Source organism: Sturnus vulgaris, chromosome 1 (assembly GCF_052056855.1).
Source record: "Sturnus vulgaris isolate bStuVul1 chromosome 1, bStuVul1.hap1, whole genome shotgun sequence".
Classification (NCBI taxonomy): domain Eukaryota; kingdom Metazoa; phylum Chordata; class Aves; order Passeriformes; family Sturnidae; genus Sturnus; species Sturnus vulgaris.
In genome coordinates this window covers 41421870-41443503 of record NC_142243.1, presented here as the reverse complement: position 1 = coordinate 41443503, position 21634 = coordinate 41421870, and the positions used below count along the sequence as shown (strand labels likewise).

The 21634-nt window shown below is 39.7% G+C and overlaps 1 protein-coding gene across 6 annotated transcripts in view; it reads right to left on the bottom strand.

Annotated features, from left to right (window-relative positions):
* The window catches only part of RBMS3 (RNA binding motif single stranded interacting protein 3), a 701354-nt gene that overhangs the window by 257108 nt on the left and 422612 nt on the right, over nucleotides 1–21634 (bottom strand). For all 6 annotated transcript variants that reach the window (XM_088164438.1, XM_088164432.1, XM_088164435.1 and 3 more), the window contains one exon: nucleotides 3360–3451. In XM_088164438.1, coding sequence (XP_088020564.1) covers nucleotides 3360–3451 — 92 coding nt within the window. The remainder of the gene's footprint in view (nucleotides 1–3359; nucleotides 3452–21634) is intronic.

Below are 21634 nucleotides of genomic sequence, written 5' to 3'. Positions count from 1 at the left end.
CCAAAGGCACGCAGGAAGCACATAGCAAAACAAGCCAGGCCAGCTAGGAAAACATCCCTCAGCAACTCCATAGCATTAATTCTTCTCAAAAAATGAAGTTATTAATAAGCCCTTTTGAAAAAGATGGACAACTTAGATGAACATAGGCAAGCAGTAGTGGCCAGAACTCCTGGTTCAGGTACCTCTGAGAGAGAAATCTAATGAAGCCAGATGACAACATGTGAGTGAGTGAGTGCAGGAGCCTCACACAACTCTCCCGTGGGTGGGAAGTTTTGTGTGTCCCTGTCCCACCAAGTGGGACATGAGACCTCATCTCCTCAGCTGCCACCACTCTCTCTGCAGGCATCCTACTGCTGTTCCTTTGCCTCAACCAAATCCAACCAGAGCAAAAAGAGAAATTCAGACATGTTTAACAATTGGGTTTTTTTCTCTTTGTGGGTTTATGGGGTGTATTAGCCTCGAGAGAACAAGTTTTCCAACACTGATGGGACTTGGAGCATCAATCCACCAGAGTTTAACCTTCTTCCAGAGGCAGCACTCTGAAACAAAATGAGCCAAAATGGTGTCCAAATGCTATAAAAAAAGAGGGAGGCAGCTGTATTTTAGCATCGATAAAATGAGTATATTTTACTCAAGTATCCACAAGATACTTCTGCTAGCCAACATGGGCGGGGGCTCAGTTCTGCTTTTTGTTTTTCAAAGAAGATTCCTGGATTTCTATGAGAAAAATTATATTGTGTTAAAACTGAGAAAGAACCACTCTTTCCGAGCAAGAGTTCTCTCCAGGAAAACATCACAGACAATACCAACACTTCAGCATACTTTCTCTCACTACTAAGAAGGCCAGCACATAGAAAAATTGGCCAATGTCTCTTTCACCTTTACTCAAAAGCATACACAGCTGGACGGAGATTTTTGATATTTTCTGAACACAGGTTACAGTCTGTCTCCTCTCTGGCCTCTACACTGGGCAGTTTCACTGCTTTACAAAGCAGCGTAAAAGATAGAGGACACTGATACTATGAAAGCGTGGCACACAAAAGGTTTAGGGAATTTCTTCAGACTTAACTCTTTTTATTTTAATTTCATTTGAGAGCCACCATTCACCACTAATTAAAGCAGCTCTTGCAATAAAACTGCTCTGGATAAACTTCTAGAAATGCAGGTTAAATTATTGTTCTGCCCTTTTCCTCAAACCTCTTCTGAGCCCTCACTGTTAATTCAGACACTGGCAGGTAATGCTGTCTTTCAGTCCTGTTATGCAACTTGGCTTCCAACATGTGCAAGAACTAACATGTTTCTCCAGATAGATTTGCTTTCCCAGGCTCCTGCCTTCTCAGAAATGTGAGGTACTTTGTGTGGAGTAATCTCAATTTCCTTTGAAACCCCATTTTTCTAAATACTTAGATTTTTTCAGAGATAAGAAAAGTCAGTTGTATATTTATCTTGAGCTATCAAACACACTAAAAAGAATCTATCTGAGATTCCAGGCACCATGGCTAAATAATAAAAATACAGTCAGCCTTATGCAAACAAATGTGTACACACCAGCTGCTTCAAAATCTCATAGGGCAAAAAACTATTCCTGCCACAGGTTCCCCAGAAAACAAACCAACCAAGGGGTGGTACAGCCCTTCCCTGTCTGAAAACATCAGGCTTTGCTTTTAGTCCCTAAATATTGGACAATCCAAACCACAGTGTTTTAAGTCACCGTCTTTTCTGGTGTTTCTGTGAATATAAGTACTGCAATTGTTCATTGTTCTGAATCTTGACAACCCCAAGCATAGATTTATCTTTCAATCCTATCTTTAAATCTATAATTTTAAATCTATAACTGTACAGTTTTATATGGATTTAGATTTTTTATACATTTATATAGATTTACTCCTTTCTAGAAATGGCTATTTGATATCAATCATTACGACAAAACATATCTCCTGTCTTTGGTTTCTTTTCTACAGCTTGACTAATGCATCAAATTGCCTATATTTTAACAAGGAGATGCCATATATCTGAGAAATAAAATACCAGAGTCCTTAGCAGAGGTTCACATTCTTCAGCTTGCCATCTTTTACCCATTTGAAGCAAATATTTTTTATCACCATGTGTCAATAAAAACTAAGGGCCAATAAAACAGCCTAGCTTGCATTGTAGGGCGCTGTTAAACAGAAATACATCGATGACATCCAGTTTCTTTCAGGTACAGTGAGTGTAATTCAGTAGAAGTCAAAAGAACCTCATTTACCAGCAATTACTTTTCTCGTAAAATAAAATAATAATTAAAAAAAAAAAACACAAACCAAAACAAAACTATACTTTTACTAAGACATCATTGAAAAATAAAGGCTTAAACCAGCAACATTCCTTTAAGTGGAAATCTTCAAACCTGATCATTGTTTATTAGTTGATTTCCCTCTTTTTTTTTTTTTCCTGTAATTACCTGTTTGCTTTCACTGCTTTAGAGTCTAGGACAGCATCATATCTTGAGAGACTAAATCAGGCAATATTAAGTGCTTTTTGTGATTCTCAGGCAAAGCATTTTTAAAGTACAAAGCAACAGATATTTTTGCTGGCTGACAGTCTAGAGCCCAAAGACACATCATTCTACCTTCAGAAAGGCAACAGCTGGACCACACCTTGGTCATTACTATAACCTCTGTCTCACCATCAGCCCCTTTGCCTGGGGACAAAGGACAATTCCAAGACCAGAGTGACTGAACTCACTGCACTTGCTACAGCTCCTGCAGCCTCTGTGAACAGATGCCAGTCACCTCCAGACAACTTTTGGCAACTATTCTTTCATCAACATTCTACACTTTCATTTATGCCCTCATAAAAAAACAACAAAAAAACCCAAACAAAAACCAACACCCCCCCTCCCCCCCAAAAAAACCCAACTCAACAAGCAGGAGAAGCCAAACCTAGGCAGATCAACCAGATTTTCCTTATGTTCAGTCAATCACTCCTTCAGAGACGCCCACTAGCCATGCCAGAAAAGTGTAACTTTTCCAAAGCAAAGGAACCAAATGAAGACAACTTAAAGGTGAAGAAAAGGCAACTCTTTCAGCCAGTACTTAGCAAAAGGCATTTCCAATGCCCTTCCACTTTGGTGCTCTGTCTTACAACCCACAGAGAGACAGAGGGACACAGAGAGTCAGAGCAGAACCCATTGCATGAAACATTGCTCTCAAGAACACAGACAAACCACGGGATGAACAAGGCACTGGAGCTGAAGGACGAAAGAATCTTTGGAATAAGCAATCCAAAACCTTAAGAAAAATAGGAGTTTGCTCCTACTTCCAAATCCTTGGAAATTTAACCCAACAGCTGAAATAATCCTGCTATGACATAGTTCTTACCTTTGCCATCTGTGCCTGCACGCCATTTGCTTTGAGAGATGCTACTGCTTTCTGTGCTGCTGCAGGACTGTCAAAATCTACAAAACCATAACCTGAAAAATAAACAGATAAATACAGATTTTCAGTATTATCCATGTGTATGAGCACAGATAAAGATTTTATTTTCAAAAAGAAGGAAAATCTTTCCATTTTCTCACACTGTCTCATAATCTTCCAATAGCACTGCCACCACACCTCTATTTGTCACATATTTTCTACTGAACCTAGTGGGGTTTAAGGGAATGCAGTGACCTAAAGCTTCAAAAGGCCAGAAGATATGCAGCAGAAGGAGGAGTGTAGGCAGGTCTTTGTCCTAAAAGATTAAAGGTCCCTGGCAGAAGAAGGGCACACATGCTTGTGAGACTCCAGTGCTCTGGAGTCCTGCCCCATCTCTTCCATAAGAGGAGGTAACATTATGGACCTTCCTGAGATACAAATGTGCAGCTTGCAATGGCTTGTTTCATCAGAAAACCCCCCTTCTCCTATCCTTTAAACCTATACAAGGATTAAACTTCAGAACAGGAGGGCAACAAGTCTCTGTGGCAGGCTGGGGCCATGTGTGCAGGGGCAGGGAGAGCAGCCTTCCAGCAGGTGGGACCAATTCAGGGAGAAATGCCAATGTGTGCTCTACAGGCACACACTGCCAGATAGCTCTAGAAGATGGTGAGATAGCAAAGTCTCAGCTTTGGTTAAACCACATCCCTTTCATCTCACTGCTCTCTCTGCTGGAACAATGGACAGATTTCTGCCAGGAATTGCTTTGGGGTATCATCTGAACAACAGCTTAGAGGTTAGATCTTAGGGATTGGCAAGGGATAATCATCTGCTTTTAAGTGGCTTTCTTACTCCCAGTATTTGCATTTAGTTAGTACATTAATCAGCCAGTCACTTCCTATCTTGTCTTCCTCCCTCTCCATTTTTTCCTTCCTTTAGTTGGCAACATTGGTGTATTCAAGCAAGCCCAGTGCTGTTAAGCCAGTACTGGAGAGCAACAGCTCTGAAAGTATTTTTATTTTCCTAAAGACATAAAGGAGGGGTTAGAGGGCAAGGAATTTTCACAACTTTTAAAGCACTGAGCTCTCTCTGATCTTCAACAGCATTCAACAAAGTCTTGCTCATAAAGACTTCAACTGAATTAGGAAGATCCAAAAATCTCACCAAGCACCTATTTAGGCATCTGAATATATTTCACAATCCATTCAGGGAAAATCCCTACATCTTATTAAGCAATTACAGTGCAGGTAGGCATGTGCTGCTCAGACAAGTTGTGGCCAGGGGCCACGTCTTTGGCATCTCCCTGGAAAGCCATATGGATGAAACTGAACCACCTGAAAGCTTTAATAATATTAGCACAAGCATATTTATAGCTTCTTTGCAGGATTCTCCATTTACTAGGTCAATCCACATCCTACAGGAGGCAAACACAGATATGATTTCCTGCTGTATCCATTTGTATTTCTTTTCCCAGTCTTTCTTCCTACTCCTGGGAGACTTCATTGCCATTGTCTCTGCACCAAATCTAGATGTAAGAGTGTGTGCTTCATGATCACCTTGCCCCTCAAATTACAAAGATATCTATTATTATTTTGGTATGCATACATTACTCAATGCAGGGGTTAGTCCAATCATGAAAGAATTTTGTATACATGGATGTTTTTGCTTCTTGGCTTAAATCTCATTCACAAAGTTTAAAGAAAATTAAAAGAAATAAGAAAAAATATACAAAATTATTAAAGAAACTGTTGACTTAAGGAGCGTGAAAAGCACTACTCTGTAGCAAAGTCAAGATCTAAACCTTCCTTTTCTTTGTTTGGTTTTCTGTTTTGGTTTGTTTGGTGGAGGGATTCTTGTTGTGGGGAGGTTTTTTTGACAGAGCATTACTACAGATTGAGGGACACTGTGATAACAAATCTAATAAACACTAGTTTGATCATCTTAGGGATGTGAGGATGTTTGACCTTCTCTGATTCCCTCATTTGATCTTCCCTTTTTACTGTAAGCCATTTTTAAACCAGCTTGTCCTACATTGCATTTTCCTTTGCAGTGCTATCCAAGCTCTCTTCTCACTGCAGAGCAGCAATAAAGCTGATGTTGCTTTGAACTAAAAAACATGCTACAAGAGAGCAAGAGTTCTCCCTGGATTTCTCCAATGCCCTTGCCCTCTGGGAGAGAAACTTCTGGGAGGAAGAAGGAGATACAATTAGATGCAACTTCTATTTTCCTATATGAGAGATCCAGACAAGAAGCCAGAGCTGTCAAATGGGAAATCTGAAATGCCTTGGGAAGTGATGGGATGGCTTGGATCAAACACTAAGAAAATTACTTTTTAGGACAGTGAGGTAGTCTTCTCAGAAAACTAAATTGTTTTTTATTTCTCACCATTTCCCTGCCCAACAATTAGGAGGTAAAAGTGCAAAAGTAATTTTAACATTGTCATTAAAAACAGATAATGGAGTTAGACTTTTATATCTAGCATCAGTGTAGAGTACAGGCTTCATGTATGAAGGAATAGAAAGGAAATGATTTTTAGTATGAATTTCTAGACAGCACAGTAATTATTCACATCTAAGTTAGTTTTGCTCGTAAATAAAAACCAGAATTTGTAAGAATATTCAAGTGTTGTATCACAGATGTCAGGTATATCTTGCATAATAAATAATTGAAGAGTAACATCAGTCCATAATATCTAAAACCATTAATATCTTCTAAGCATTTTTCAGTGGACATAAGAGTCGATATGACCATATCAGAGATCCAGATCCAGTGGAGCCTTGAGCCAAAAATCCCCACATCTTTAGCTGCCCATTATGCATTCTAGTATTACTACTCCCAGTCTCACTGTAAAGCTGTTCTTTTTCCTTCCCTCAAGCTCATTTCCATTCCAAGTATCTTTTTGTAGCCCTCCCCCCTCCTGACACATCTCTCCACCACACACAGAACATCAGGACAAAATCACTCCACGTCTGAAAACCCGTCCAAAGAACATCAATCTGCCGCAAGGGAAGCCAAGTTCCCAGGCTGTTTCAGCATTCAAGTATCCTTACAAGAACCCTGCAATGCCGTATAACAGAAAACCAGGCACATTGCCTTTTTGTACAGTTTCCGTTCTTCCACGTAGATGTTTATAGTCTATGGTAGTGACCTACACTAACATATTTCATTTGTTTATAATCTCACTTCATTTTTTGTGTCTCGGGCACTAACTAAATAGTGTTGGTTTTTCTGTTTGGGTTTTGTGTTTTTCTGTGTTGGGGATTTTTTGTTGTTTTTTTTTATTTGCTTGTCTGGGTGGATGAAGTTTGGCCCCCATGAAAGCTAAAACTGAGTCTTGGAACATTCTCTCCAGTGTTCTCCAAAGTGCTAATGAAGCCCCAAGCTCCCTGAGCTGAGAGTCCTTCCCTCTTGTCCAGGCTGTGGCTGAAGTGGGTTGTGCTCCCCACCAGCAGCACTGGGCTGCCGTGCTTGCCCCTGGCAGGTGCACTGTGGCTGGGTTTGGCTGCTCCAGCATCTATCTGTTCCCTGGCTCCTCCTGGGAAAAGGTAGGAAAATGGTTGGAATCATCCCCCAGGGTGAAATTCAGATCAGGGTCTGCCAATCAGACACTGCTCTAAGAAAACATCTACATTTTCTCTCCTTTAAAAATAAGTGCAAGCCCCACCAGACTGTCCCTCTGCTAGACTCAAATTCCACAGCTTTTTTTTCCTTTCTTGCCCCTGCATTTGTATTGTGTGTTCACTGTCTTGTAAACATTCTGGTCAATGGATTATACATTTTTCCCCCCAGTTTTCATGCAGAACATCATGAAAAATGAACTCAGATTCTAAACCAGGACCTTCAGACTGCACTCACAAGAATCCATCATCACCACAGGAAACCAAAACCAAAAGTATTTCCCCTTTTTTCCTGAAGCATCCTGACATTTTCCTTTAAGAACTCCAAACACAAAGAAGGAAAGCTGTGTTGTCCCCTGCTGCTTTGAGAGATGGGAATTGAACCTATCACTAACATGAGCCCCTCACCTCAAGCGTACTTACACTGAGGGTGATTTTGGTACTCCAATGCTACAAGTCCTCTTGGATCTCGAGGGTTTTTTTTTTTGTAGAATAATATATTGCAAGTTCCTACATGCAAGCACACCCACAAAGCAACCCAGGACAAGACTGTCTGGAATAATTGTTAAACCTTTCTTTTTAGAAAGACAATTCCTGTAATTTTGTATTGGCCTGATGCCATTAGGGATAAATAACTGCATTTTTAAAATAAAACCAGTATTTTTTAAATTTTTTTTTACCTGTGGGGGAAAGAAAACAGCTAAGCATCAGCAAACTGAAGTTTATAGCTAGCTGCAATAAGTGCTACCCAAATACACTGGCAGACACTAAACATCTCCGTCTCCTATAACCTAAATGGCTGGGGGCCTCCTGGTCTCAGTTTCTCAGTTCCATAATTAAGCTTGGCAGCAGGTTCAAATGAATTAAAACTGAATGTCACTATTTCCTCAACAAATCCCTCATCCTTGTTTTTTCTTACTTGTCAGGAGAAGACCAGCAGAACAGCAATTAGTGGTAAGCAGTGCAGTGAAAAAGAACCAAGTATACACTAATTAGGTCACTCGCCAAACACGTTCATTTCATTGGCAGATTTAATCAATGTTTTCCTGAAATGTCTTAAATCTCCTATGCTAATTTAAAGTTTTGTTATTGTTGTTACTTTAAACACAGATGGGATGCCTGGAGATTTTCAATTGCTTTCCACAAATGCACTTCAAAATAACAACCCCTCATATAGTATATCATCAAAATTTCGGCACAGGTTTTAGGAAATGGCCTCTAATTTTATGCCAACATTTTTGTGCCTGCTAATACCTATGGGTGCAATTTTGTGGATTTAAGTAATTGCAGGTGTGTAGAGCTCTTAGCCATCAAACTCTGAATTGCCCTGATGGATCGGGTACTTGGGGGTAATGCCAAATAATTTAAGGGACTGCCTGCCACTTGAGGTTCCTGTAATTCTTGTGAAGTGCTGGATGGTGGCACAGAGCAAAGGTGAGCTTCCTCTGGCACACATGGGCTTACACTTCATCTCCGGGGAGCTCCGCTGGTGTAGTGACAGGAATGAGAGCCTTGCTGCCTTTTTGGAGCATTGAGGCAGCTCCTCAGTCACTGCTGAAAGCAGCATTAGTTACTCAAAGTGCAGGGGAACAGAAGTTTCAGGGTATCCTAGCAGCTTGGTCTCCAACTAGTGCTTACAGCCAGCACATCAAGGTGCTTTTTCGCAAGGAAGACGCTCCATTGGCAGTTGTCATTGCTGATGCCATGGGAAAGGGAGCTGTCACGGCTGCTGAACTAATCTGCAGCACACCAGCCTGCTCTGCCCTCCTTCCTGTCCTGACTGCACACCCTGGGGTGCTCACAGCACTCCATCCTTCCTGCTGGCACTGCCCCCAGAACTGGCTCGCCCATGGCCCCACAACCACCAGTGGGTTTGAAAGGGCAGCATGCAGCCAAGCCACAGCACAGCAGCCACCTGATCACCCAGGGTCACAATAAAAATGGAAAAAAATGCCAGAGAACAGAAGAAGTGGGGTTTTCTAGAAGTGAGGAGTGGAGCGCCCTGGCACAAGCTGCAGCTCTGCAGAGACAGGAACCTCTGGCAGGGGGCTGAGAAAGGAGAAGCCATGACAAACGAGGGAAGATAAGTTGGGCATGGTGAGCTCTGAGCCTGACACAAGGCCAAACACCACATCTGACCTCTGACCAGGTGCTGCTTTAAATCACTTAAATTCAAGTCAACCAGTACTTACTCTTTTCTGGCTCCCACACATCCACACAAACACAGACAGAGACAGGAGACCTGGCCCATCCAGCCAGGAGACTGGCATGGAGTCTAGGCACTAATTCAGCCAGTGTTCCTGGGTCACTAATCTTGAAAGCACCTAAATACACTCATGGGGAGCTCACACATACTAAGGAGCTCCTCTGGTTCCACGGATGCCAACAAACTCACTTCATCAAGAGTTAATGTTGGTTTCTGTATGTCAACATCTTTGCTTCCTCCCGATAGATGGAAAAGGCTGACTGTCATCCCCACTCCTGCCAGGCCCTCTGCACTAGGGGCTGATGTGGCTGCTCAAGGGAAACTGTGGCAAAGCAGGAACTCCAGCTCTGACATCTTCCCACCCTGGAGAGCTTGACGTGGTCACAGACCTTTTTTCTAGGTCTGATGTACCAGACCATTTGGAACTGTGCTTCCCAGCATACGATGCTTTTTTAATGTAAAAAGAGTTCCTAGTTCTTGTTTCTGACCATATAGAATTCAATATATTACATCTGAAATCCAGAACAGAGGAGACTTAGCATATCATAGAGCTTGGGTCTTCAAGGGGTATAGAGGCTTTTTGGACAAAAAGGAAGATAAAATAAAGTTAAGAGAATGCTTGCTTTTTTCATCAATGTTTCTGCTAACGTTACTTAGAGACTGGAAATTTAAAACCACCCCCAAAAGGAGATGTGACGAGAGAGAGGAATACCAGCCTAGGGAAGAGGCAGTAAGTTCAAATTTCTTGATGAACTAGGAAACCATGAAACAGAATATATTTATCACAAATACCGTATTTTAACTTTATGATATCACCTCCAAATATCTGAACATATATAGGCATAAATTTGAAAATACAAGCATGATGTTTTGACACAAACACTAGTATAAATACATAGCTAAGCAAATACATAATAATCAAAGAGATGTTTCTCCTTCACGCTTAGAAGAAACCACTAGGATTTCACAAAAACCTAAGTTGAGTTGTAAAGCTCCCTTTTGCCCAGCGCTTATTTAGAGTGTCTCTTAAAAGGCAGCATTCATTCTGACAATCAGGTAATCTGCAAAAAAGGTGATTATCTAGTAATTCACTATGCAATTTTCAGACATTGTTTTATGCTCAGATCAAGAATCAAACTAAAGTTTTATAAGACTTGGAAAATTAGAGTTAGCAAGCAAAGAGGTTGAATCACCTTTGAAGACAAAATTACAAAAACCAGCTTTTTCTTTCATTGTTCAAATGGTGCCAAAATATTCCTACAGCTCCAAATGCTCAGAGTAATAGTAAAATAGCCTACATCATTACTCTTTTAAAGTCTCTACTTTACAAAAATGTTCTCAGTGGCTAGAAAGTGGTGAATCATCACCTTTTAATTAAAACAGCTAATATATAGTTAGAAAAATAATTGAAAGTGGAGACTCTTAAATGCAAGAAAGAAAAAATAGTCCCTTCATTTCAGATCACTCCCCAGAGATGCACCTGCATTGTTAAGTATGCATATATAGCTGATTTTTTTTGTTTGCTTTAGCTTGATATGGAAATACAGCACAAAACTGTCACTTTGATTATGTTTCTGCAGTGATTTCTTTGCCTCTTGCATTATTTGAATCCCCTTTATAATAAGAGAACTGGAGAAAACCAGTACTAACAACGGAATTTTTAGAGATCTCTCTGCAAACACATTCTTAATTTGAACATTCAATTACTTTGATTTAAGCAGAGCACATATGAATACAGGTTATTATTAATTGCATTGAGTAATTAATGATAATATTTTAATTCAAAATTGAAGTATGGAACTCATGATGATCTTTTAATGTATTTTAAACTGTTTCTAACTTATTTTTTGTCAATCTCCTATAAGTAAAAGATACAGTACAAAGAAACCTACAAAATTTTGTTATGTGGGAAAGAAGTACTTATTCAATAAGTAAGTAACTATATGTATATGCATATTCATGTCTATTTCTCTGGAACTGCATGCTTCCAAAACCTTAGTCCCTGAAGAATCAGAAGGAGGTCTCAAAACTGACAAAAGCTCTTTGTGAAAGGTGGTTGCAATAACAACTGTGAGTGGGAGAGGCGTAAGAAGTTATGAATTTAGCAAATATAGCTATCAAGAAAACAAAATTGCATTTGAGTACCCTCTCTCAGTTTACACTGCATTCCTGGCAATTCACAACCCCAAAGACTGGCCAAGAGAACACCAAGAAGAGAAGACCAAGAGACTGACCAAGACTGAGCCCAAGAAAAGATGCACTTGGTGATCACACTGTGATTACTGTACTTTATTAAAAATAATTTTCTTTTCAGTATGTTTGGGCAAGAAAATAGAAAGCATCTTGTGCATGTTTCAGGAAATATTAAAATAGCCCAAGGTGATGAACATGTTATTATCCAGTCTGTTCCAGAGGGAGGGTGCTTCAAACGGAAGAAAATTCTAGGAAGAGCACAAATAAAAATCTAGATTTTGCAAATGGCAGAACATCATTTTTTTTATCCCTAACAATATGACAAATGTTTGGGGCCTTAAAAGTAAACCTACATGTGAGTGAATACTTATGGGTAACCCTAATTGCAGCACAAACAGAGAGACCTAAGGCTTTATGAGGACCTGTCAAAGAAAGAAAATCTTGGTGGAAATAAACTGAGAGGGAAGTTGAGAAATATTTCCTGGTATTTGCTAACAGCGCAAACTTGGATTAATCACACAAAACCAACGATGGAAAATTCATTGCTCAAGTTGCTAAATATGGACTGAATAATAATAATAAAAAATTGTAAATTTTGCAGTGGCAGAAGGACTAGAGTCCATCTTTAACTTTTGAAGTAAATCTCTCTGCAAGTCCCATTGATTTACTGTCAAAATCCAAAATGAAGATTAACTCTATTTTTAAATACAGGGATAGTTCACGTCTACAATTGCCATATAAACCTATTTATGATTCAACATTGCAGTCATTTACTACCATAACATTTTTATCAATATATTAGTTGTATAATATAATCATTGAGATTATTTTCACTGGATTTCTGTATCATGAGACAGTCATCGTGGCTCTGCAGCTGAGCTCAATTTCACTTGAAGCAGTGATTGAAGAAAGCAGAATGTTCTCCCAAACACAAGCATTGCAAGAGGAGTGCTTAGTTACGTACTTGCAAAAAAAGGGGGCGAAGGATACAATAACTGTTTCTTTCCTTGACTGGAGAAACACTCAGTGCTTCACAAGTGACAATATTTTGCAATACCGAGAACAAAATAACCAGAATTTGCAGTTTCAGATTTAGATCACCCTCTTTGAGATCCAGAGTTACGGTACCAATTAATAGCTTTCCTGAAAAACTTGAAAGGAGCCCTTATACCCAAGACTGAAAAAGGGTTCGCTTTTAAACCTCTATTTCTCATATTCACTTTCCTCTGATTACAGCAACGTCCAGATGCTGAAGTTTCAAAATACCACAAGAAAGACTATTTTCTCAGTATTTCCAGACAGCAGGAAACACTGACACTCTCATGAGAAAGTCTGTTCTTCTGAGGTTTCATGCTCAGCTATGCAGACTCCCGAGCTTTACTTAGCTTGGATAATGTTTGGGTAAGATATGAAACCAAACCTCTTGAGATTTGTCCATCACTTATTTTAGACCTGAGCGACTTGAGTAAAAAACCTGGTGTAGAGAAACAGTTTAGAAAAAAAACATTCAGCTATTACTTCTGAAAGCTCCCAGTGCCTATGTAAGACAACTGATTTTCTCTCCTAAATACTGGACCTCAGTTTACCCAAAGCTAAGCAAGTTTTCCACCTTCTGGTCACCAAAAAGGCACAAAACCTAAGAAACTATGAGATTAATTCTAGCTCCCAGGGACTAGTTAGAAATGAACATTAATATTGTCCTGCATCTCTCAGGGCTGGTATCTGGCATGGCATTCCAGCAGGCATTTATGGACAGACAAAACCGAATCTCTGGGTGGTTTACTTTCAGTGCACCATACCTATGGAAGACAGCAGTGAAATACTGAGAGGGGGGAAATGAAATCTCTCAGCAGCCAACTCTTCCAGCACTCATTTTAAACAGCGTTACTATTCTAGGAGGATGTTGTGTATCACCCAGGGCTCTTAGTCAGAAATGAAATATTCCATTCTCTTCCTCCCAACATTGGATTGCTCAGCAATCTTAACATTAAGTAACTGCAATTCCGTGCAAGTAGGAAGAAACAATCTGACAAGAGAAGATGCACTTGGTGATCACACTGTGATTACTGTACTTTATTAAAAATAATTTTCTTTTCAGTATGTTTTGACAAGAAAATAGAAAGCATCTTGTGCAGGCTTCAGGAAATATTAAAATAACTCAAGGTGATGAACATGTTATTATCCAGTCTGTTCCAGAGGGAGGGTGCTCAAGTACTGAAATAGTTTTCATTTCAAATACACATTCATTTTCAAGACACAGCACTTGAAAAATTGGACTGTATATTTGTCATACAGTAAGCAGTGATAAAGAGCACAGCAATTTATGTTCTTTATGCAAACGACTTGTAATTCAGAAAACAACTATAGGTTCTAAAAGGCAGCAAAGTGATAACACTTTCCCAAGAAAGTGAAATGTTTTTTTCATGCCAGTTGGCCAATTCTGGCATGCCAACCTTTGCTGTGATAAACATTTTGGATAACATGCAAAGAGCTCCTATTCCAACCCATCAACACTCATGACGCCTTGGAGCTTTAGACAGAGTTGAGCAATACCTTCTGAATATTTCTTAGAAAAAGATCCTGATACAACCATCACCATCATGCTAAAATACCAATGACCTTTGAGCAAGAGGTCAATGTGCTTTCAAGAAATGACTGGTGGTAACAACCAGCATTCCACCTGTGCTATGGAGGAGATACACAGCAGAGATGGGCAGTACAGAGCACAGTAAGCCACAACACACAGGCAAGAACAAAATCCATGTTAAAGACACAATGTACATTTATTGTCCAATGATTTTGGACTTAGTATTTCAGACAATCAGAATTTCAGTATCCTTATAGTTTTATTGCTATATCGCCCAGGGTGTCCTTTTTCTTTCGTACTTAAATACTAGTTGCACCTTCTGAGACTTTTTTCACATATCTACCACATTTATCTGTAGCCTGAAGTTCAAAAATGCTATTATTATAGTATCCAGAAATGGCTATTAGTTTTCAACATCGAGACAAAATTAAAAACAAACAAAACAAAAAACAAAAAAAACCCAAACCAAAACAAAAAAATAATGGAGAAGAAATCACATCAGAAAACCTCTTTTCAAGATCTCTAATCCATTTTCTTCAGATTTGAGATAGTTCTGCAATGTAGGTAAGTGGAAGACACAGATAAAGTGGGTAAAGTGCAGGCTTTTAATCAAATCTGAATTTTGAACTAGTAGAAGTTTCCTATCACTATAAATCACGTATCTCTAATACATGAAAAAGAATCAGGTGAATAATATAACATTTGAGTCTGAAGCAAACACCTTCCTTCCTGTCTTGAATTTAACATAGCTCTGCAGTGTCAGCTTGCATGTAACACTTCCTGCTGGTACAGAACATGAGGGTCACACACCACAAAGTTCTGATGAAGGTGCTCACTGAAGCCTGTGCTGAAGCCACCTGGATGATGACTGTGAGGCATCAGGAGGTCAAACCAGCAGGAGGACAATCCCCCGTGTACAAAGGCCAAATATGTAGGAAGCTTCTTGCATACTGAAATTCACAGCCACAAATAGCCTTCACAGAGCTTCACAAATATGAGACTGGAAGAGACATCCTGAGTCTTTCTGGAATGTGGATGATGAAAACCCAGCATTAGATGACCTCATGGGGTTACATCAGTGGCTTACATAATTCTTTTAATATTACCCTTTACTTACTGGAAGCATCTCACCTTGTACCATATATATTGCCTGCCCATTTTTGGCTAGGGGCCATTTTTGGCATTGATAAAAAATCATCTGATACTTTCCCTAGAAATAATCTTCCAACTTTCCATTCAGAATTTCTTCTATTACTTGCTAAGTAAATGATTTTACTATTGGATTTTTTTCTCTGTTTCTCAAAATCCAGTCCTCAGGATCATCTAATTACCTTTCCATGTAATTGGCTAATGTTTCCCAACAAGCAGGTATTGAGGGAGCTTTGGCAGCAATATCATTGAAGAATAAAATGAGAAATCTGATACATGCCTTAGAAAGAGGGGGTGGGCAGACCTTGCTGATGCTGGCGATTGCCGTGTCCTATCCTGGATTCAGATCATAAGAATATCAGCAAGGACTATGTTCAGTAGCTTTTCCTAAATGCTCAGGCATCCTCTGAACATAAAGCTGTAAAGTTTAGGGTCTCCAGAGACCCTTAAGGATTTAATTAAGAAGCAAACTCATTGATATATACTGCCAGTAAAAGGCCAAATATACAATGGAAAACAGCTTTCACCACATTAAGCCAGTTTAAGGTATGAATTTCAAGGCTTAAAAATAAAAGGTAAATGTGAGGATGAGAGATATGCTAAAATATTCTTTTTAAAAATGAAAGTGAGGACAAGTCAGGTATAATAATATTCTGTTATTAATGAGAGATTTTTTTATTATTAAAAATATCACCGCTCTTATAAATTATACAGAGAATTACTGAGATGCCCAGGTCTGTAACAGTTTGCAGGGAGCGGTTGTGCATCAGTGTAGTACAACAAATAAACAAAAATGAAAAAATAAGCAGCAAGGAGTTTTGCTGGGACACATAAACCCAGCGAACATATTTTGCCTAGGAAGCAAAAATGCACAAAAAGAGAAAAAGACGTTTGAAATGCCCAGCAGGATCCTCATACACCACATCAAAGAAATAAAGAAACAGCAACGAAAAAATATTTTTTGGTCTTTCAAGGAAGAGTGCGAAATCTCCCCAGAGTTTTGTGTGTGTGTGCTCTTGGTCAGTCACTCAGCCTACATTTGCTGCAGCAGGCGAGACAGAGTATAGACACAGGCACTGCAGCGCATCTCTCACGCAGATGCCAAATACATGTTGGTGTTGTCAATGCAGAGATATGTAAATGTTTTGAGCCTGAATGTCTGCTTCCTGTCAACAGCAAGAATTAGCCAGACAAATATCCGGCAGGCACGGCTGTGCTTTCTTAAGAGTATAAATGTTGTACTACAAATTTGCTGCTTGCTTTATTGCTGGCCTTTAGCTCTCAAAGCCGCTTTTGGGACCAAATGCAAAGGAAAATACCTTCCCACACCATCCCACACCCTGAAAGCAGTGAGGGGTGTGTATGGAGGAAGATGATGAGGTACTAGCTGGCTGAAAAAAGGAACACAGAGTTACTCAGGGCCCACAACCAAAAAGATGCCTGCAAAAGGAGACCCATCTCTTTTCCATTACACAGAGATGGCAGCCTTGGCAACAACCTGCTACTGTACCTTCCTAGGCACCACTTCATATTTCTGAGGCAGACCTGGGACTCTTTCTTCCAGAGGTGGCACGGACAGGTGGTGCATCAAACAGAAGATGGCATGTCCGTGTATTTCTGTATATAATGGGTATTTCTATTACACTGAGCAATAGTGCGTTATATGACCCTGAGAGTAGGTTTATTTTTCACTTCTTAAGGGCAAGGGTAAGGGGTAACACGAAGCTGAGGTGTAAATTCCCTCACATGCCAGGCTTGGAACCTTTGACAGAAATGGAGATTGCCACTCTCATCTATTCATGGGACCTCCTTAGTGCTCTCTCCTGCACTAGAAGACAATATGAGATTCCAGCAACAGACAGGGAAGACATTTGGAAAGAGAAAACCTCCCAAGTCTTCCAGAAATCATACCTTTCTGTCATTTCATTTTATTATTTTTTTTTCTTTTTTCTTCCCATATGGTTGGGATAAACATTGCAGATGAAAAAGAAGTAGACTTTCTTTGCCTGTATCTAGAAACACGCAGATGAGAGGATGAAGGATCTCATGCAAAGCATGATGGTGTGACATGATGGAAGACAGACTACAGTATTAGACAGTAACCTTTCCCTCCCTTAGTCTACACTACATCTAATTAGGATGCTCATTTCACCTTCCTATCAAGGATTTTGTCACTTAGGAAGTCTGCATTTATTACATCAAGGCATTGTTGTCCCAGATAACAAAACACAAGATCTTTAAAAACAAAACAAACAAACAAACAGCAACATCAAAAAAAGTCCAGCAAATCACATTATTTCAATCCTAATTCACATATGCACAAATGCATTGCACTTGTTTAATGGGCAACCAACAGAATCAAGCTTCCCTCAGGAAACTCAACATTTTAGTGTACGCTAGGAAAATGAAGAAAAAAGTAATCTTCCAACCAAAAAATAAACTCCACATTTAATAGCTTAAAATGAAGCCACTGAAGACAAAACATCTGGGCTTTTTGGATATTATCCCAGATGCTGCGTGTAGCACCAAAACTCTTCATCATGATATCCACTTAAGAATTTGAGTAAGATCATTCCCCCAGTATATGTTGCTTCTCTGCAGAACATCACAAAAACATGCATGTTGCAATAAGATCTCAGAGCCACAGCCCTTCAGCTTTCTTTGGGTTCTCCTGGACTTCACATAATACTAATCACCTATCAGCAGCAGTAGCAACATCAACCACCCACGTGGACCACAAAAGCCAGTTAGAGAGGGATTATCAGAAACACTCTAATAAATCAGCAGTGTTTCCAGAACTGGCACTGGAAGTCAGTGGGATTTCTTGTTCCTGAAATGCAACAGGCACATCCACAGTGCATCTCACCAGCACCCATCAGAGACCTTCCCACCAGCCCTAAACAAAGCAGTATTGCCTACATGGCAAAGAGCAGTGCCTGAACACTGTGGTCCTCCCAGAATATTTAGGACTGTTTCTCATCAAGTATAAAAAGAGCTAGCAGAGCACCACAGTGTCACTGCTTTCAGTTCTAGATTGGACAGGTCTACTCAGTACAGCACTGTGTTTTTGAAAACCTCAGTTCCTGAACAACTTGTTTTGAGACCTCCACAGTTCTTGTCTTCCAGGCCATACCAGCTGTGCTGAGATGCAGCCTGGATTTACTGGGACTGCTGCACAAAGTTCTGTAGCTGGTTCTGTGCAGGTCAGACTGATCAGTGGATACATTTAAGCTCTGCAAACGTCTGAGAAAGAGTGTGTGGAACACAGCCGCTGGAAAGCAATTGAACCAGCACAACATTTCATAGGCCAGAGGCACACAGATTATAACTATAGCCAAACTACACAGTGTGAGAGAGCCACACAAAAGACAAAAGTATTGGATAAGGCTGAAACAGATTTAGCCTTAATAGACAGTGCCTCCCTAGAGCTTTTATGCTCACAGCCAAGCAAAACGGTTCTGCACAGGAAGACAAGAACTGCAGACTTCTGGCATGGGTCTTGAGACATAAACAGTATGAGAGCCTCGTTCCCATAGTGGAACAAAGAGGTGAAGCAGACCCCCTTGAAACAAACAATTCCTGGCCATCATACCATCCAAAGAAGCACAAATAAAATTAGGTGTTTCATTTAAGCTTTCCCTTTATTTTTTAATATATAAAGCAAAAAATAATATTTTTAAAAGTTGCTAGCTTTTTTTTATTGACCTTCCTCTACTTCCTCTAGCAAATCACATCCAACCACATTCTCCCCTTTTTCAGAGATACACTGGTAGTAGGAAGCTCTGTTGCAGACTCTTTTTTTGTTTCTTTTTTTCCAGACAGCCTTGTCCATTTCTTTCCAGTCCTGAGATGATCACGCCTATTCTTCATTTTCCTCCTCTCCCTGCTCCTCTAAGGTGACTTAAAAAGAGAAAGACTCACGCACAGGCTAGGAAGATGACTTGATTAATGACTTTTCCACTCCTGTAAGTAATTTCAAAGGAATAATTCTATCCAGGGATCACAACAGGGAAGATATTTCCATAAACTCCAGTATGCTTCCTGCAAACACATAGGTATTCCAATGCAGGCAAGGAGAGAGTGAAGACCTCATTCTCTAGCAATGCAATTATTTTCCTTTTCTGCTTGCTTTTTCTCCCCATACTTTGTCTTCCCCATACTTCCCATGTTTTTATCTTTCCTTTACTGCGTTTTATGTATTTCTGTAATTTTCTTCCATCATCACCTCCAATTTCCTTTGTCTGCTAATTTCAGCAATTAAGATGGAAACAGTAGTTCTCAAAAAAAAAAAAAAAAAAAAAAAAAGAAAACAAAACAAAAGAAAAGAAAAAAAGACATCTCAGCTTTTAAAGTGGAAACAAGAAAACTGGACTTTGAGAAAAGGTGAAAAGTCAGCACAAAGATCTGTTTTAAAATGACAGTGTAACAATGGAAGCAATTAGGGAAAAAAGTAAAGTGAAAAACTAACCCAAGTTTTCACTTGGAATTCAAGCTTTCTTTCAGTTAAAAAATAAAGTTCTTGTCCAATATGTTTCTGTACTCACTGATTTTATCCATAGTGGGGAATAGACTCGCCAAAATATCATGAAAGTCTTACTAGTAATGAGACTTTTAGACAGAGAAAATGCCAGAGTTTCTAGATAAATCAGAAACAGAAAGTACTAATTATTTAAATGGAAAATTTCTCTCATGAAGGAGTGCAGCCCTGTATCTCAAACAAAACCAGGCCCACAAATTGCTGTACTGATATTTTTAAAAGTCTGCTGTGTTAATCAACTTTCTAAGATTCAGTCTAGCTGCCTCAGGAGAGGCTTTGTTAACCACACCCTACAACATACAGGACAGTTTGGTCCTAGCTGAAAGGCAAAGGGCACAGAACAGAGAACCCAAAACCTCTTGATGGATGCTGCGGTTTGAGGTTGCAAGACATTTCCAGTGGAGTTTGAGAAAGCCAGCACTCTGGTGCTGCCACAGCTTTTTCTTGCCTGCTGCATGGATTCCTCTCTGCAACACTTGGTCCTGTCCTATAAACACAGCCAGAACACATTCAAGATGAACTTGGGGCCTTAGAAAGTTTCTGAACACACTTAATAGAACTATCCTTTTATCGGAGGAACATGTATTAGAAGATTATTATTTTGCTTCTCAAAGTATGGTTGCTACAGGAGAAAACTTGTTCACTGAAGGACAACTCAGATGATAGCTCAGCTTCTCAACATCAGTTTTGCCCAGCTTCAGGTAATATCGACTAATTTCGGAGACAGGAGCACCACATGTGTCAGAGAGCAGCTCCTTTGTAGGGCACTTCAGAGCCCTAAAGGTAAATTCATTTTCTGAACTACCTCTGAAGGAGCTTCTCTGCAGGGTTCATACAGATTCTAGGAAAACCAGTGTTTAAACTGAGAGTTTTGTGTTCATATCTAAAACTGGGCAGAGCAGACATTTCTCTCTGCATGTGTCACTATTCAGCCTTTATCAAGCTTACAGTGTGGGGCAAGATCTTGCCTGGTCATTGCATGTGCCAAAGGGAGAAGAAAGGAAGGCAAAAGGAGGGTGAGACTCTCACGCTGGGATTGTACACAGAGGAAGGGACAGGGTAGCAAGACACTCATGCAAGGCACAGCATAGGTGGATAAGGAAACAAAAAAAAAATAAAAATCAGAGATACTTGCACATTGGATTTTAGTTGTAATAAATAAAAACTAGGGCAATGCACCCATTTTTATCACAAGGCTTCACTAATGAGAACACTGCTAATGAGAACACAACATGGACAAAAGCTTCTCTGAAAGCTTTTTCATTCAGCACCAAACACTTCCCAGTCAAAATCCAGAAAGACTTCCTAATAGGGATTAGCTCATTTTCATTGTGAGCCAGAGGCCTTTGGAACAAAAATACCAAGTGTTTGGTCAGGAAAAGTAATTTGGGCCAAATATTGTTCTCATTTGCTCTTGGTCTCTCTTTCCCTCCCCTCTCTGTTCTCTCCCAGTGATGATGAAGGGTACGACTGTCACCACTACTTCTTCCTGTTAGCACAGAGGAAAGACTCAGGCAAAAGGCTCTTGCTCGATTCCATTCATTGCAGCTGGGTCATGCAGACAAACCACAGCGAGCTGATACAATGAAAAGCAAGTTTTAACTGGAAAGCATTTTTTTTTCCTTTGCCTCGTACTGCTCTCATGTAATTTTGAAGCAAAGTGTGTGCCACTATGTGTATTTTTAAGGAGCTGACTAAATTAAACCAAGGAATCCTTTCTTCTTGAATTCTTTTTTTCCTTACAAAGTAGGCAAAGCATGCAAGCATCCATATTATTATATGTATGTATAACTTTGAAATAAAAATAAGAGGTCAAATTCAGTGTGATTTACTATACTGACTACATACCCTCACCAAATATACAGCACCTTAATAAATCCTGAAGTGCTCCCTTAAATTTGCATAATAAGTATGCACTACACTCAAATCCAAATGTGGATTGATACAGACATC